At 37.8% G+C, this 19,406-nt stretch overlaps 1 protein-coding gene across 1 annotated transcript in view; it reads right to left on the bottom strand.

Moving 5' to 3' along the window:
- Nucleotides 1–19,406, bottom strand: part of DENND5B (DENN domain containing 5B) — a 355,051-nt gene that overhangs the window by 66,364 nt on the left and 269,281 nt on the right. The window contains exon 13 of the mRNA XM_042781291.1: nucleotides 7,952–8,033. Within this exon, the coding sequence (XP_042637225.1) occupies nucleotides 7,952–8,033 (82 nt within the window). The remainder of the gene's footprint in view (nucleotides 1–7,951; nucleotides 8,034–19,406) is intronic.

The following is a 19,406-nucleotide window of genomic DNA, read 5'->3' as shown; positions in this document are numbered from 1 at the left end:
AAAAAAAAATATATATATCACCTAAAGTTTTTTTTTAATTGTCCCAATTAGAAAAAAAAGTTTAGATTACTTGGGTATTTTTTTTAAGAAAAATATCCATATCAATTATCTGGTAGCAATTAGGGACTCCAATGAAGTACTTGCCAAGAAGTTGGAAAGAGGGAAATAAGCCTGCCTACTGAGAGTTACACTTTGAAGTAAACATATCATGAATGAGAGCAACAGTATACAAAAAGTCATCTTAAAGAGGCAGAATGGAAGCAGAGAATAAAGAGGTCAGAGAGGAAACACAGGAGTGTTTTTCAGGGCCTTCCTGAGCAGACTGCATCAGTGCCATGAGCGTGAGGCTCACTAGTGCAGCACGCACAAGGTTTCCACAATGATTCTGAGGACCACAAGCAGCTCTCTTATGTTAATCTAGCTTCCAGTGAGAGAATATCCACATCACTGAAAAAAGAGGATCTAGTCATCTTGTTAAGAAAATAATAAGGTGGTTTCATCAGCTTCTTGTGACTTTATTCTTCTCCACAAATGATTTGATCAGAGTGGACAGATGACTCAAACCCACCCAACTATTTTCTCATTTCTCACAGGTATTTGAAGTAAGTCTTTTGGTTAGCAGGGGCCAGTATTTTAGCATCTAATTACTTTGGTTTACTAATGATTTCATTTCTGAGCTTACAAAGCTGAAGACCTTAGCACATGGTCCATGAAGACCTTAAAAGCGTGCAGCCATGCATGGTGTTAAGTAACAGGACAATCGGTTTGTCTTTTTCTGATTAACATCTTTCTGCCTTACTAAACAATTTTTGAAAACAATCAACCAAGCATGTTTTATTAAAAGCATCCATCATATGGCCAAAACATCACTTTGGGGAACTCAGGGGGTCTTTTTCAGACTTTTTTGTAAGACAAAGTCTGAAAATTGAGAGCTGAAGTATCACTCAAGTAAGAAGTGACAGAACATCAATTTTTTAGTTTAGTATCTTGAACAAATGTAGTCTATCCAAGGTTATACTAAATAATATTTAGGGTGATATATAGCTATATACAAATGCTAACTTACTTGTGCCTAGATAATCAGCATTTTTTCTGCAGACCTGGTACATCCTAAAAACTTATGCTTAATTAGAAAGAGTCCTGAACTAAACACCAGGAAACCTTGGCTCTACTTTCATGTCTTTCTGCCATTAATTGGCTATCTGGTCCTAGACATAACCTGTTTGGGCCTCATTTTCCACATTTGCAAAAGGAAGAAACCAAGTAATATGACTTCTCCAGTTTATTCTACTACTTTAAATTTTTTAATAGCTTAAAACAACAATAGTTTATTATTTCTCTTAATTCTTATTCACCCAGCTTTTATATACTAATTTTATGTCACACTGATGACTGTCTCAGTTATTACCACAATGGTTGCAAAATTTTCTAGTTCTATGATTCCTTGTACTTTTTTATTTGTTAGTATCTAAGCAACTTCTATTATAAACTTCTTCTTTTCTCCATATGCTTACTTATTATTACAGCAACATGAATTTACACAATCTTGTTTTATTCAGGTTATAATCTAGTACTGCTATTTTTTATTTTAATGTTCAAATTATCTGACTGCAAAATTTTTTTCTTTAAATTTTTTTTTTATTGTAGTGAATATATACAGAAAAACATATACCAATTCAACAGTTCCTACATACACAATTTAGTAACACTGATTACATTCTTCAAGTTGTACAACCATTCTTACCCTCCTTTTCTGAGTTTTTTACTCTCTAATTAACATAAACTCATTGGCCCCTAAAAGTTCTATTCTCATCTTCTAGATTACTGTTGTCAATTTGATCCCATAGAGACAGTTCTTAAAAGGGCATAATGCTCAAGGTACACCTTGTTTATTAGTTAAGCTAAACTGTTGTTTGTTTTTAAGGAGACTTCAGGGGATATTTTTGGTTTAGAGATTGTTTAAAAACAATCTCAAGACAACAGTTCCATGGGTTCATCCACCCTCCATGGCTCCAGAAAGTACACAATATTTGAAATTTTGTTCTGCATTTTCTCCCTTTTATTAGGATTCTTCTATGGAATCTCTGATCAAAATATTCAGTAATGGTAGCTGGGCACCATCTAGTTCTCTGGTCTCATGGCAAAGGAGGCAATTGTTCATGAAGGAAATCAGCTACACATTCCTTATCTTTCTCCTATTCCTGACTGTCCTTTCTCTGTTGCTCCAGGCAAAAAGAAAGACCAATCACTGTGCCCTGGATGGCCACTTGCAAGCTTTTAGGACCCTAGGCAGTATACAACAAACTCCACAGGAGTGGCTGGGGGGTTTGAACCACCAGCCTTCTGGTTAGCACTCAAATGCCTTAGGCACTATGCCACCAGAGTTCCCTGAAAAGAAGCACTAACATGATTATTAGGTTAATCAACTGGGATGTCCCATGAAACCATGACCTGAAACCTCCAAACCAAGAATCCAAACCCATTAATGGGTTTGGATGTACGTAAGAAGCCTCAGCAGGTGCTCTTTTTCATCAATGTTGTAAATAGATCTAACACACAACCTTTGCCAATTCAACATTTTACAATTGTATAATTTACTGACAGCAATTATAATTGGCTATGTAATTCTGCCCTTAATCAATGTGATTTTTCATCACTGTTAATCCCTCTTTCTCCCCTCTGCTCTGTCCTCAGTAACCACTAATAAACTTTAGTCTCCATATTTGTCTTTTTATGTAAGTCATTCAATATTTATCCTTTTGTGTCCGACTTTCTTCACTTCAGTTAGCAGAGTGTCTTCAAACTCCATCCATATTATTTATTTAAATTTTAAAATTGATTAGTAAAAACTATCTTAGCAAATCATTATTTTTCTAAAGTTTCAAAACTCTACCCAATGCCATTCAACAGCAGTGTGGACAGTGATCAGTTAAGGTTAAATGCAAAAATGGTAGATAAACTCTCTCTCTCCCGTTCTCTCACATACACACAGCTTAAAACATGGCAAATCTATACATAACAAATATTTACTGAGCACTAAGGAGCTCTGGTAGCATAGTGGCTAAAGCACTTGACTGCTAACCAGAAGGCTGGCGGTTCAAACCCACCAGCCACTCCTCGGAAGGAAGGTTGGGCAATCCTACTTCCGTAGTGATACTGCCTCGGAAACCCAAGGAGGGGTCACTATGAGTCGGGGCCGACTCGATGGCACATAACAAAAGTCATGTGCCAGACTATGTAAGTCAGAGTCTGACTTACTATTAACCAATTCAGAATACAGTTTTCTCCCACTATCAGAAAATAAAACAGTCCTTTATGAAAGCTTTTGTATAAGTCAAAATGGTGTAAAGCAAAGATGCAATTACCATTACTTCATAAAGGAAAAATTTTTGATCATTCCCAGATCCCAAAAAATACCTACTAAATTTTATCAAATAACACATAAAACACAAAACAGCACTAATATTCAGTGTTTACAGATACAGCTCAAAGCTATGGCGGCTTGATGTTGAGATGCTGACTGCAGGTCCCTCATGAAGGAGCCTGGCAACACCATTCTCACTTCTTGGGGATATGCCCTGCCTCTTTAATGATTCACTGCAAAACAAATGCTGATTGCTAGTTCCACTTTTGTTTGTAAAAGTGACAATCCTCTGCAGATTTCATTTGGTTAGTGAAAACAAATACTAACGTAGGTCTTTCCTAAGTGAAATGGCATGGTAGAGCTGTAAGGCACAAGGTTGTAGTCACTTCTTGGCCACAGCCAGCTACCTGGAGGGAGGGGGTAGTCGGACCTGTGGGCTTGGGACCATAGTTGCAGGGGACATCAAGCTCAACTGGCATAACATACTACCCAAAACACTGTTCCACATTCTACTTTGGTGAGTAGTGACTGGGATCTTGAAAGCTTGCAAGTGACCATTTAGATGCAACAATGTGTCTCTCCTCATCCAGAGCAAAGAAGAATGAAGAAAACCAAAGACACATGGAAACAATTAGTTCAAGTGACTGGTACACCATGAGATCCTCAACCTATATGACTATGAGACCAGAAGAACTAGATGATGCCCAGCTACTACTGTTAACCACTCAGCGGGGAACCTATGTAGGAGATCTTGGATAGAATAGGAAAACAACGTGGAACAAAATTCAAAATCATTTTTTTTTTTAAAAAAAGGACCAATTTTGCTGGTCTGATAGAGCCTAATGGAACCACTGAGACTACGGCACCTAGCTGCCCTTCAGGTTTGGAATTGAGCCCACTCCTGTGGCTTCCAGCCAAACAAAAGACAGGCATATGAGCTGAACATTTACATTAGGTAGATACACTCCTTGGAGAGATCAACCATGGGAAAATAGAAGGGCTGTGTATGCACAGGGAGACAGCTTGGGGAGGGGGGCAGGAGTGCAGGGGAGGGAAGGACAAATGGAAGAGGTAACTATGGGGAGGAAGTGGGAGGGCTCGTTGCATTGTGAGAAATTGTAGTCAATGTCATGAGATAATGTATATGTGAGCTGCTGTATGGAAAGTGAATTTGCTCTGTAAACTTTCACCCAAATCACAAAATTAAAAAAAAAAAAGCAAAATGGTATAAAGCAAACTTTCAAAAAGTGGGGATACCTGTACTATTAGTTAAAATTTAAGTGTAGACTATTAGTCTGAATACTAATATACATTAGTTCCATAAGCATAAGGATCACTAGCGCTGAGCTGGATCAATTATTTTGTAGAACATCCCTCAATTTGGATTTTTCTGATGTTTTGTTATGGTTAGTAGATTGAGATTCTGCATTTATGGCAAGAATAGTTAGAAGTGATATACTCTTCTCAGTGTATCGTATCAGTGGGTCCATCATGTTGACATGTCTTATATCTAGTAATGTTACCTTAATCACTTGGTTAACGTGGTATCTGCTGACTTTCTCCATTGTAAAGTTACTATTTTCCCTTTGGAATTAATAAATTCTTGGGGTAGATGCTTTGAGACTATGCGAATATCCTGGTTTCTCCTTAAACTTTCAAACACTAGTTTTAGCATATTAGTCTACAACAATTATAATTATGCTGTTCTAATGGTGATTTTCTACTCCTTCATTCCTTCCATGTTTATTAAGTGAAATAATTCTGTTAAAAAAAAAAAGAGCTGTCCCACTGCACACATGCACGTAACCATCTAATTTGTCTAAGTGTGTTGTTTCAATGCTAGCATTATTATTTTTTTGTTAAAATTGTTCCAGCTTTTGCTATCGGAAACACTTTTAAGTTGGCTCTTGTACCTTCTTGACATGACTCTATCCTTTTCTGAGTTTCTGTACTTTCTGGAACCACAGGATGCTCTAGGTCATCCTGTATTTTCCCTGCCTCAGCCCTGCAATCAACCACTTCTCTAGGGAGCTTTGGCTCCTTTCATTGAAAAATTGTATTAGAAACTAATATCTGGGTGCAAGCTGGGCTCACTGCTCCCAGTGTGTCACTGTTGCTAGTCCCTTTAGTGAAAAAACTTGGAAATATATTAGTGACTGTCAGACGTAAGGGCTAGGGGAGGGGCTGACTAAAAAAGTATAGTATAAGGGAATTTTTGGGGTGATGGAACTGTCTTGTACCGTGATTGCATGTTTGTTAAACTCCAAAGAATAGCACAATATAAAGAATAAATTTTACTGCATTTAAATAAAACTAAAAAAAAAAAAAATCAACCAGGGTAAGGAGGGAGCCCAAAACAGAAAATAAACTGTAGTAAATGAGCCTACTTGTATCACAAATGAATAACATAACCACACTGTAGGGGATGGAGAAAAAGATGAATTAATCTAAATTTCTGGGGAAAAAAAAAAGATTTTTGGTTGGATACTAAAAGGCTAACACAAAGAAAACTAGAGCTATACACAAACATTACTATTAAACTCGTTTCTTACAGCGGTATGGGATAATAATTCTGAGCCAACCTTATGTATATACTACAGTTGTACAAATAAGTAAATATATTGTAGACAGCCATAGATTTCTTATAATTGGAGGAACAAATGATAAATATGGAGAGGGAAAAGGCTACAATAATCTCTGTAATGTTAACTAGAATGGGAGATATTAGTATGAATTCATAGTTTAAAAGATACGCATATGCACGCAGATAAAGACAGGTAGATCCAGAAATAAACAAAATTGTGTATGCATGCATGAGTGGTATAAATACATATATTTCCAGACCTATTCTGTTAACTCATTATTCTTTTTGAGATAAGCACTTTTGAGATAAGCACTTTTTAAGGCATTATCCCCATTTTATAGGTGGGAAAACAGAGAATATAAGGAATTTCCCCAGGCTACCGAACTAGTGGGAGCTCTGGTGGCATAGTGCTTAAGGCACCAGCCACTCCTCGGAAGGAAGACTGGGCAATCTACTTCCATAGAGATACTGCCTCGGAAACCCAAAAAGAGGTCGCTAGGAGTTGGATTCGACTCAATGGCAGTAAGTTTTTTTTTTTTTTCAGTACTCAGCTAGTGAAAAAGCAATCCTTATAGGCCAGTTCCAAAGCTTGGGGTCTTCACCAGTAAAATACAATGCCTCTTATGATGTAAAAGTGAATAAATCTATGCAGGCAACCCTGACCCTCAAAAAATCAGAATAACATTAAGTATGTAAAAGTAAACTGAGAAGGAAATTGAAGGAGTAAGTCAGCCTATGAGATATGACCATCTCCTAATCAGGTCACATCAGAAATTTGGCTCTTGAGGTAACAGCTGCAAAACTTTCAAAAACCATCACCTTAACATGATGGCTACTGGAAAACCACTGCAGAATACACATGGCTTCTATGTTTTAGTTAAGAGAGCCAAAGATAATTTTCTCCTTACAGCTACAATGACTATTCTTACGCTAACTATCAAAAACAATCACAAGCCACATAAAGATAACATCTACCAAGGAGTAATGACATTTACAGCATAAATATATAAACTGATTTATATAACCACAACAACCACCAACATTTACCGGACTCTACAAACCAAGTACTTCTCTGAACTTTTTACATGGGCTAACTCATTTAATCCTTAGAACAATCCTATGAGATAGGTACTGTTTCTATTTCTACTTGAGATCTGGGAAACCTGAGGTATAGAGAATTTATGAAAATTGTCTGAGGTTATTGTTGTTGTTGTTGTTGTTGTTTTGTGCTGTCGAGTCGGACCTGACTCATAGTGACCCCTCCTTGGGTTTCCAAGGCAATATTACTATGGAAGTAGATTGCCCCATCTGAGGTCACACAGTCATAAATGTAAAGCCAGGACGTGTTATCACTAACTATGCTGCCACTCATAAGAGCTATGCTTTTAGTTACAAATACTTTACAAATCATATAAACATCCACAACTAACATTAACAAAGCACATCATAAGAGAAGAGAGTTATAAGTTTATAGATGTTATAATATTTACTTAAACTCATATGTTTTAAGAATTGGCTAAGTATTGTATCTACAAGTTTTTGTAAGAAAAAAGCCTCTTCTTTCTTCATCAATAAATCTAGTTTAGATATCTTGATGCCTTATAAAGATTTATCAGACCAGTAACTGGAAGCAGTAACTCTCAGATTTGTGTTTGCTTCAAGCTAAATCTACCTGACAGCATTTTTTCTGCCAAGTAACCTGTCATTATTTGTAGATTTTCTTGTCTGAATCTGTGGGCAGCAGGTATTTTAAAAAAACAGAACAAAGAATGTAAAATTTAGGGATGCTTTCAAAACTCTTCTCACCTGTACTTTCCCTTTGCATTTAATGTAAAAAATAAATACTGTAAAAGTGAAATAAACAAAACCATAAAAAATAAAAAAATGTTTTCTTCAGAACACATAAGCATGAAATACATATAGCCATTCATCTTTAACTAATTTAGGTGAAACACATCAGTATTTCAAAGTTACCACCATCTGCTCATGTACACAACAAATACCTCATGTCTTGGATCAGAGAGACCCTAAGTGTCGGCAGCATAACTCCTGAGTCAGATTTTCTTCTTTCTGGTCCAAGGGCAACTGTGTAGAAAAATAACAGCAAAGTATTAGAAATTATTCTGGGCTGCATTTGGAAATTTAAAATGAATTGTCAAAGTCCACCTAGCAGGAACCTAACTTGCTATACAAACTTTCACCAAAAACACAGTAAAATATTATTATTAAAAAAAAAAGTCGTCCCACTAGCAAATAATGCAATGTAGGCAATTACAGTGTCTATATCATGGAAAGTGAGTAAGCTTCATTTAGAAATGTAATATTCATGAGTTATTCTTATATAAAGTCTAAATAGCTAATATTTATGAAAGAACAAAAATTATTCTTTTGTATAGCAATGGCTAGGAGTTCTGGTAGTGTAGTGCCTAAGGCACTTGACTGCTAACCAGAAGGCTGGTGGTTCAAACCAACAAGCCAGCCACTCCTCGGAAGGAAAATGGGGCAATCTACTTCCGTAGTGGTAATGCCTCAGCAACCCAAGGAGGGGTCACTATGAGTCGGGTCCGACTCGAGGGCACATGACAACAACAACAACAACATAGCAATGGCTAAGCAATCAACTACTGGTACTGTAGTTGAGGTGCTCGCTGTAAACGAGTTCTCGTGGAGTTCTGTGTCCTTTCTTTATTCCATTTTCCCATCTGTGAATGAAGTCTAAATTGCAGTATCACCCTTATCAAATATATCAATATAATTAGAATTTAGGATGTGAGTTTTTGCTGAATATTAAATCTGCTATTTTCTCAGTTTTTAGATCCATTCTACTCTAAGGAGCTAGGATACAATGCTGGAAGATGTAACTATACATGAAGTTGGTACTGACGGACAATAAGCAGGGAACCTTTCTGTGTATTACCATCTGAGGCTAGGCTGGCAGTTGGTGGGTACAAATGAGTACAGATTGCTAAAGCTAGTAGATCAATGGGGCTACCAGAAAGAAGTGGCCGTGACTAGGTCAACCTAAAGGCAGTACTTTCCAGGGTCTTCCATACCATGTGAGTGATAAATAGGCCATTTGCCTTGGAAATTTTGGGAGGGAGTTTCATTGGGACACTGAAAAGACTAATTCATTTTGATACTCAGAAAATAATGGACACTGAGGAATTATTCCAGAGACTTGTAGGGAATGTGCCTATGCTTATCTTTCTGTTTGAAACTGTCACCACTGAAGTGTGTTACTAATGAAAATTCATCTCCCTTTTTGGGGAGAAAGCGAAATGTCTCAGAAAATGGCTCTACACTCCAGATGATTATACAGGATGAAAGACAGCCACATGAATGGTAAGAAATGAGAAGGAAAAGAAAAGATTATGAAGCAGCAGAGGGGAAATGAAACCATAATCAGCAAGTTTGCTGGAGGGAGACATGACAACAGAAAGAAACCATGTCTCTGAAACCAGAAAGCAGGTAAGAGGCTCTAAATAAAAGAGACTGGTATTTAAAAACACACAGCAGCATTTACAATAAGAGTATTCAAGTATTCACAGGCACAAGCATGGTCTAAGGATCTTGTTTTAGACTTGAGAAACAGAGACTAACAGTGGGGGTTAATAGTGCTCTTCAGCTCCAGCCCCCACCACCAAACTCCGTATTCTTATCACCCTTTATTGGTCAATGTTCCTTACACAAGTGCTGTACTTTTCCATGCCTTTGTTAAAGCTCATTCTTTAATGCTTCTATATCATTCTCCTGGTTTTTACCCTACTTACTACTTGAGATTGAGAAGCAGTATAGGTTAATGATGAAGAACATGGGCTTTCTTAAACCCTACAGAGAAATGAAATTCAACTTTAATTCTGCCTCTGTGTCCAATCCTTCCTGAATACCTCCCTCTCTTAGGCACACAGTTAGGGTAAGTTTTTCTCTTTCTAACAAGACTTGTAAAACTGAATTTCTATCATAGAACTTACCACAATTTATCATAGTTTACTCTTATTAAACTGTAATGCCTCTTGAGGCTCAGGTCACACTCTTCTTGGAAAAGCCAGAGGTCTCAATTCCTTATAGTATATCCTCATCCAATATTCACAGAGGACAACGAGGCTAGTTAGGGCCAGATGTCAGATCTTTAATGCCTAATGTTCTAGAACTTCAACCTAAGGAGACCAAAAACCTACTACTATCAAGTTGATTCTCACTCATAGGACCCTTTAGGACAGAGCAGAACTGCTCCACTGGGTTTCTAAGGCTGTAAATCTTTACTGAAGAAGACTGCCTCATCTTTTTCCTGCAGAGGGGCTGGTGGGTTCAAACCATTGACCTTTGGTTAGCAGACAAATGCTTCAACCACTGTGCCACCAGAGTTCCATTAACTTAGAGAGATGGGGAGGAATTTTGAAAAGAAATGGCATATTCTTGTGTTTTTTTAGTTACTAAATGGAGTGGCAGTGATGGTATAGAGATGTGAGAATGAGAAGTAAGGGAGATGCACTAAAAGTTAATTAAGAGTGGCAGACACTGAAAACAAAGGAGAAAGAGGCAGTCACAGAAACCACAGGACTTAAATGACTGAATGTACTGGGTAAGATCAAAGAGTCGAAACTAGTATTAAATGCTAATATTGCTAATATAAAGTGTTTTAATAATATATTATTCCATCTAATTACTATCACTTTCCTGTTTTTTTGTTAATCTCTATTTTGCAGGTGAAGAAACTGAAGTTCAAAGAGGTTAAAAAACTGTCCATATATGGGATCAAAAGGGCAACAGTTGCCCAAAACCAGAGATGAAACAATAGGGAGGGACAAGAAACCAGATGAATGAAACCAGGGAGGAATTAGAGAGCGTGCTGACACTCTGGGCATTGAAACCATATCACAGAACAATCTGTGTATGAACTCTTGACTGGAAAACTAGCTATGTAAACTTATACCTAAAGCACAATAAAATGTTAAAAAAAAAATAAAAAGGAAAACATGGAGAGTCTGAGCACAAGAGGTCCACACAACAAAGATAAACACTTTTACAAACACAATACTGCATTATCAGTAATAATAAACATTTAATTTACAGGTGGATACATAGGCAGACAGGAGCTCTGGTAGCACAGTGCCTAAGGCACTTGACTGCTAACCAGAAGGCTGGCGGTTCATACCCACCAGCCACTCCTTGGAAGGAAGATGGGGCAATCTACTTCCACAGTGATACTGCCTCGGCAACCCAAGGAGGGGTCGCTATGAGTCGGGTCCGACTCAACGGCACATAACAACAACAACATAGGCAGGCAGATTAAATGATCAGGTATAGCTGTGCAAAAGGGAATATACCCATGACCATACATAAGTTTGGCAGATGATATTTCTACATACTGTGCTATAAGAATGTCCATTTATATAATAGAGCTAATGGGACAAAGTGATAACTTCTCAGCCACAGCCAAACTCCCCAAGGGAATGAATCATTGGGCACACAGGCTTGGAACCATGTTCACAGGGGACAGGAAGCTCAACTGGCAAAAAATATTACACAAAAACATTGTTCTACATCCCACTTTGGTAAATAGTGACTATGGTCTTAAAAGCTTGCAAGGGGCCATCTAAGATGCAATAATTCATCTCTCCTCATCTGGAGCAAAGAATGAAGAAAATCAAAGACATATGGAACCAAGTAGTCCAAGGGACTAGTAGACCACGCAAACCTTAGCCTACCTGACCATAAGACCAGAAGAACTAGATGGTACCTGGCTACCACTGTCAACCACCCAGAAAAGGATCAAAATAGCAGATCCTGGTTAGAGTGGGATAAAAATGTGGAACAAAACCTAAAATCATATAAAAAGACCAAGCTCACTGGTCTGATAACAAATCTCCTAGATTATGGCCCCTGGTCACCCTTTGGGCCTGGAACTGAACTCACTCCTGAGACTTCCAGCCCAACAACAGACAGATGTAAAAGGTGAACATTTAGACCAGATAGGTTTACTCCTTAGAATACTCAACCATGGGAGAGATCAGAAAAGCAGTATTTAAATAGGCAGACAGCTCAGAGGGCAGGAAAACACAGGAAAGAACAACAATGGGAAAAGATAACCACAAAGAGGAAGTGGGAAGAGAGCTGTTATACTGTGGGGATTGCAATGAACGTAATGAAACAAAATGTGTATGAACTGTTGTGTGGAAAATAAATTTGCTCTATAAAATTTCACCCATATCACAATTAAAGAAAAAAAATTCTCAAAGTAAATAAATAAATAAAAAGTCTCCAATCTTAGGAGGATACTGTTCTGCTGTCATGTCTAGTGGGTTTCCCACTATATTAGAGATGACTTTCTGGCTTCCAGCTTGACTGAGTAGGGTGCCGATGCCATTAAATAAGAAACACAGACAGAAGAACGGAGAAGGCCTGACAGGGACAAGAGGGAGACATGATGAGAAAATGAGTTTGCTTTAGGATGTGCTGAATCTGAGGTCACAATGAGCCACCAGAGATGAATGTCCAAGACGACTAAAGACAGAGATTTGAGAATAATCTGCTAATGCGATAGCTGGATGATGACATCGATTTAGGTAACAGCAGTTTATTAGTGATTCTGGAAGAAGTAGTTTAGAAGGCAGATTAAAGGTTAAGGAGTAAATCTCTATCTCTTATTTAGTGACCTAAAACATAAGGTTTCTATGAAGGCTACTCCAGCTAGAAGAGAAATTTACAATGTATACATCTATTAGTATTACCTTAAATTCTTCTCTTTCAATATAAAGATTCATAGATTTAATACTTAGCCTCTAAAAATCCCCTTCATACACTTGTTTGGATCAATGCTACTGAAAGCAAGTTTACAGAGGCTAGAGACGGTACGTATTATTTTTACATAGCCTTACAGTCTCCACAAGAGAAACATGTGGCAGTCTGCATCTGTAGAGATTTACAGCTTTAGAAACCTTATGGGACATTTCTACTCTGCCTTATAGGGCCACTATGGGTCAAAACAGACTTGATGGCAATGGGTTTTTATACAGTCTATAGGTAGGTAATTTGGAAGGAAGATTGGGCAACGTACTTCTGTAGAGATACCACCTCGGAAACCCAAGGAGGGGTTGCTATGAGTCAAATCGACTCAATTGCAGTGAGTAATAGGCAGGTAAATAATTAATAGAAAATTTTTGATGAAGAGTGACTCAAATTCTTGGGTTAGATTCAGAACAACCATTTATAAGCAGTATTTCCATCTCTTTCTCATACTCCCATACCCCACCAACTGATTAAAGATCCAATTAAAGTTTAATGGCACCATATATATATGAGGGTGCCAGGTAAAAACAAGACCTAGGTCTATGATGGCCAACATTTTTTTTTTTTTTAAAGCTTTCATTATGGTGAAAACATACACACCAAGACACTCACCAACATAACAGCTTTCACTCTTACAGCTCAGGGATATTGATGACATTTTTCATGCTGTGGCCAACATTTTTAAAGGTAGAAATTTTGGGGTGATATATCTGGAGAAGCCTTTCCTCTAAGATAAATAGCACTGACATCATTTCTTTGAAACAGCATTTCAAACTACTAGGTGCAGTGATCATTAGGTCAAAACTAACATAGCTTCCCTTGCACTAATCCTCTTGCTGTGACAGACTCTTTCCATTTCTCTGCAACCCTTAAAATGTCTCTGACTCCTGTTTAGTGATGCTTCTGAAGGACAGGAAGGATCCCTCGTCTAGCTGTCTCATTCTAGCTCAACGCTACTAAAAGCAGTGTTCAAAACCAGTGTGAATCTGGAAAAACTCTAAGGATCTCTCCTTAATATGCCAACAAAAACTGCTTACTCCAATTAGAAAGCTTATTACCTAGAAATAAACAAGTATTCTTTGGGGGGAGGGAAACATATTTAAAAGCAAAAAATCAATAAACTACTAATTTTTATATAATCAGAACACTATATTCCTGCTCAAGAATAAAGTATTTTATTTTAAACTGATACTTTTATAATATTTCATCTATGTATCTATATCTATATATCTATATCTATATCTATCTATCTATCTATCTATCTATACACACACACACATACACACACACACAACATATCGGGAGCTCTAGTGGTGTAGTGCCTAAGGGATTTGACTGCTAACCAGAAGGCTGGTGGTTCAAACCCACTAGCCACGTCTCAGAAGGAAGACTGGGCAACCGACTTCCATAGAGGTGCTGTCTTGGAAACCCAAGGAGGGGTTGCTGTGAGTCGGAAAACAACTCAACGGCAGTGAGTCTGGTTTTTTTGGTTTATCCTCTCATAGTTTTAAGTACTAACTTCCTGGGCTAAATCACCAGAAATGTTAGAACAATATTTAGAATATCCATCCCTCCAAACAGATAAACTTTTATTTGAAAAGCTACATGGTTTATATTAATCCTACTTAGAATCAGTAAAATATTTGACAGGTGTTCATTCTTAATCTCACCATCTTTCATTAACATTTGAGAGAACAGCCCAGAAAGTGACTGGAGGAAGCTTTGACAATTTTATATTTCTCAATCTTTAATTTCAGAGTTTTGCTGATCCCACTACTGACTGATTAAAGGCACTGCAAACAGCTGGGTGTGTGGTCTCCAGCTGAACCACCCAACATTTGACCAGGCAAAGCCACCAAATTGCTGGTGCTGCCCGGCAGCTGCTCATACTAACAGCTGGCCATTCTGGCATGCTTCATTTGGCACAAAAGCCAAACGCTTCCATCTCTCTGCCTTAACTGAACTTGGCTTTCCTATAAATGGCTCTTCTTCCTAGGAATCTGTATTTTCTAATTAGCATAAGCTCCTTGGTCTTATGGTCTGAACAGCTATATTTTTTATGATCACAAGTAACTGTCAGAGACAGTTTCAGGTCATAAGCCAATATATTTTTACTTTGAAGGAGCAGAGAGGAGATGAACACGAGAGAATGCTTTCAAACTGGATCTGAATCTTTACAGCTCTAGCTATACCCTGGGACATGAGAACTTTCAAACTGCTTAGAGGGGCTCCAGGCCAATGTATCAAAATCATATTCCTTGCTGTCATATATTAAGCACACTTAAAGACTAGGTTTCGAATAATTAACAGATTTAGGGTAATATTGAACTATAGGGGAAGTGCGGAGAATGGGATTAGGCATGAGTACATAGGGTGATTCAACTGTATTTGCAATGCTTTATTTCTTATATAAGTGATTGGCCTATAAGTTTTTTTAAATAATATTTTTTATAAATTTCTGAATGTCTAAAACAATCTATAATTTTAGAAAAGGTTTCAAAATGCCTGATTTAGTACTAAACATTTTATCTATGCGACTTTTTTTGTGGAATAGTTACTATACATAAAAAAATGCAAGATTTTTGTTGTGAAAAATACAAAATTAGAAGTTAGTGTAGTTCTAAACAGTGGGCAGAACATTCAGTTTAAGTATACAACTCTAATTAGCTAAAGATTTATGATATGTCTAACATGTGCTGCTGTCTTATAAACTGAAATCTACCTCCTGTAATTTAGAGATATATATCCATATATGAAATATTATTAATGGTAGTCATAAAATTTTTAAGAAAAAAAATCAGTGCACAAAATACCCTAATACTGGTGAAAGTAATGTACACTTGTATGGTCCTTTACAATTCACTGGGGGTTTTCACATATGTTATATTATTTGATCACCATGATAGCCTTGGCGTAACTAATACTAATTTCTCTATCTTATAAGAACCAGAAAGGAGCTCTGGTAGCACAGTGCCTAAGACATTTGAATGCTAATGACTGGGTTTGTGGTTCAAACCCACCAGATGCTCTGCAGAAGAAAACTGGGCAATCTACTTCCATAAAAATTTACTGCCTCAGAAACCCAACTGGGGCTGCTATGAGTTGGCATTGACTCGATGGCAGTGAATCCCCCCCACCCCATTTTATCTTCTAGTGGCAGTATCTTTTTTTTTTTTTTAAGTATTTATTACATTTGGTATATTTCCCTTCTCTTCACCCAAATCAATACTTGTCTCTACCTATCTAACAGTGTTCCCTCCCCTCCCCTTTAAAATTTCCTTCCATATATAAATAAACCTTTCCTTGACTTTTTACAATAACGGACTAATATAATATTTGTTCTTCTGTGATCGACTATTTCATTCAGCATCATGTCCTCCAAGTTCATTGACATTATACAGTGTTTTGCAGATTCTATGTTATTCTTTAGGGTTGCATAGTATTCCATTGCGTGTATATACCATAATTTGCTTATCCATTCTTCAGGTAATGGGCATCTAGGTTGTTTCCATCTTTTGACTATTGTAAATAGTGCTGTGATGAACATGGATGTACATATGTCTGTTCTTGTCATGGCTCTCACTTCTTTAGGATATATACCTAATAGTAGGATTGCTGGGTCAAATGGTATTTCTAATTCCAACTTTTTAAGGAATCACCATAACTGCTTTCCACAGTGGTTGTTATCATTTGACAGTCCCAACAGCAGTGTATGAGAGTCCTAATCTCTCCACTTCCTCACCAGCATTTGTTATTTTCTGTCCTGTTGAATTGTGCTACTAGTGCTGGGGCAAGATGGTATCTCCTTGTTGTTTTGATTTGCATCTCTCTGATGGCTAATGATCGTGAGCATTCCTTCATACGTTTGTTGGCCGCCTGAATATCCTCTTTGGTGAAGTCTCTATGATGTCTTCTACCCATTTTTTAATTGGATTTATCTTTTTGTTATTGAGGTGTTGCAGTTTTCTATAAATTCTAGAGATAAGTCCCTTGTCAGATATATCATTGCCAACTATTTTTTCCCAATCTGTAGATTCTCTTTTGATTCTTTTGGAGAAGTCTTTGGAAGCACATAAAAATTTAACTTTTAGAAGGTCCCATTCATCTAATTTCTCTTCTGCTATTTGTGCATTTTGGGTTATGTCTGATAGTCTATTTATGCCATATATTAGGGCCCTAAATTTGCCCCAATTTTTCCATGAGGAACTGTATAGCTTTAGGTTTCACATTTAATTCTTTGATCCATCTGGAGTTACTTTTCGCTTATGGTGTGAAGTACAGATCTTGTTTCATTTTTCTGCAAACGGATATCCAGTTTTGCCAGCACCATGTGTCAAACAGACAATCTCTTCCCTATTTAATGGCCCTTTGTCAAAGATCAGCTGACCACAGGCTGATGGATCTATTTCTGGGTTCTCAATTCTATTCCATTGGTCTATGTGTCTGTCATACCAATACCAGGCAGTTTTGACTATTGTTGCTATATAGTAGGTTTTAAGATCTGGGAGTGTGAGATCTCCTAGTTTGTTCTTCAATAAATCTTTGTTTATCTGAGGTCTCTTTCCTTTCCATATAAAGTTAGTGATTGGTTTTTCCATATCCTTAAAGAACACTGATGGGATCTAGACTGGGAATGCATTGAAGGTACAGATTGCTTTGGGTAAAATGGACATTTTCACAATGTTCAATCTTCCTATTCACGAGCATGTTATGTTCTTCCATTTATTTTGATCTCCATTGGTTTCCTGAAGTAGTGTTTTGTAGTTTTCTTTGTACAGGGCTTATGTGTCCCTGGTAAGATTTATTCCCAAGTATTTTATTTTTCTTTTGGTAGCTCTTATAAATGGTACTGATTTCCTTTTTTCTTTTTTCAGCAATCCCTTTGCTGGTGTACGGGAATCCAACTGATTTTTGGATGTTGATCTTGTATCCTGCCATGATGCTAAATCTCTGAATTAGCTCCAGTAGATTTTCAACTGAATCTCTTCGTTTTTCTAGGTATAGGATCATATCATCAGCAAACAGGGATAGTTTGACTTCTTCCTTACCAATTTGGATGCCTCTGATTTCCCTTTCTTGCCTTATTGCCCTGGCCAGGACTTCCAATACAATGTTGAATAGAAGTGGCAATAGGGGGCATCCTTGACTGGTTCCTGTTCGCAAGTGGAATGGTTTCAGTCTCTCTCCGTTCAGAATAATTGGCTGTTAGTTTTGCATACATATGCTTTATTATGTTGAGGAATGTACCTTCTATTCCTATACTGCTGAGGGTTTTATCAACAATGGGTATTAGAGTTTATCAAAATGCCTTTTCTGCATCAACTGATAGGCTCATGTGGTTCTTTTCCTTTGTTTTATTTGTGGTGGATGACGTTGATTGTTGATTTTTCTAATGTTGAACCATCTTTGCATACCTGATATGAACCCCACTTGGTCATAATAAATTACTTTTTTGATATGCTTTCAGGGGTCTATTGGCTAGTATTTTGTGGAAGATTTTTGCATGAAAATTTATGAGGGATATTGGTCTGCAGTTTTCCTCTTGAGTCTTTGCCTGGTTTTGGAATCAAGGTTATGCTTGCTTCATAAAATGAGTTAGGGAGGATTCCATCCATTTCTATGTTTTGGAATAGTTTGAATAGGATTGGTATCAGTTCTTCTCTGAAAGTTTGGCAGAATTCTCTGGTGAAACCGTCTGGGGCAGGACTTTCTTTTGTTGGTAATTTTTTTTTATGACTTGTTCATTTCTTCTTTTGTTATGGGTCTGTTCAACTTTTCTACCTCAGTCTGTGTTAATTTAGGTAAGTAGTGTGTTTCTAGATATCTATCCATTTCTTCCAGATTTTCAAATTTCTTGGAGTGCAGTGCTTTCCCACGGCAAAGGCGGGAAAGTGGGGGAAAGGAGAGAAAAAGGCCAGGGGTACTGGTACGGAGTAAGGAGGCAGTGGCAGGGTTCCAGGTAAGGGGAGGGAACCCAGGCCATGTCCCACAAGTGGCGAAGGCGAGAAAGAGGGGGAAAAGAGAGAAAAAGGCCATGGAGACCCAGACAGAGCGAGAAGGCAGCGGCAGGGATCCAGGTTAAGGGGAGGGAACCCAGGCCACACCCCACAAGCAGCAAAGGCAGGAAAGCGGGGAAAAGGAGAAAAAAAGGCCAGGGGTACCAGGACAGAGCGAGGAGGCAGGGGAAGGGATCCAGGTGAAGGGAGATGGGAGAGGTTTCAAACAGATAAGGGAGACAAACTTGTCTGCTGGTTTGTCCTACTGTGGTGACGTGTGGCTGTGAGGCTTGAGGCTGTGCCACTGGTGTTTCAAACCCAGCGGTGTGCACATGGTGCACAGGTTTCAGTACAGCTTGCAGACTGAGACAGACTTGGAAGAAAGAATAGGCCACCTACTTCTCCAGGAAGTGGCCAGGGGAAAAGCCTTATGAATAGCAGAGAAACACTGTCTGATACATTACTGCAAAACTTTATGAAAAGCCTGGAAACACTGTCCAATACAGAGGAGAAGGATGAGCTACTTATGTTGCAAGGCTCTTGTGTTGGATTGGGTTCTCTAGAGAAACACAAAAACCAGCAAAGTATATATATATATATTTATAGAGAGAGAAAGAGAGAGAGAGAGAGAGAGAAATTTATCTTAGATAAATGGCTCACAAGCGTGTAGAAG

The sequence above is a fragment of the Orycteropus afer genome, unplaced genomic scaffold, assembly GCF_000298275.1.
Source record: "Orycteropus afer afer isolate SDZICR_OR568_19922 unplaced genomic scaffold, OryAfe1.0 scaffold00100, whole genome shotgun sequence".
Taxonomy (NCBI): Eukaryota; Metazoa; Chordata; class Mammalia; order Tubulidentata; family Orycteropodidae; genus Orycteropus; species Orycteropus afer.
This window is presented reverse-complemented; position numbering and strand designations above follow the sequence as displayed.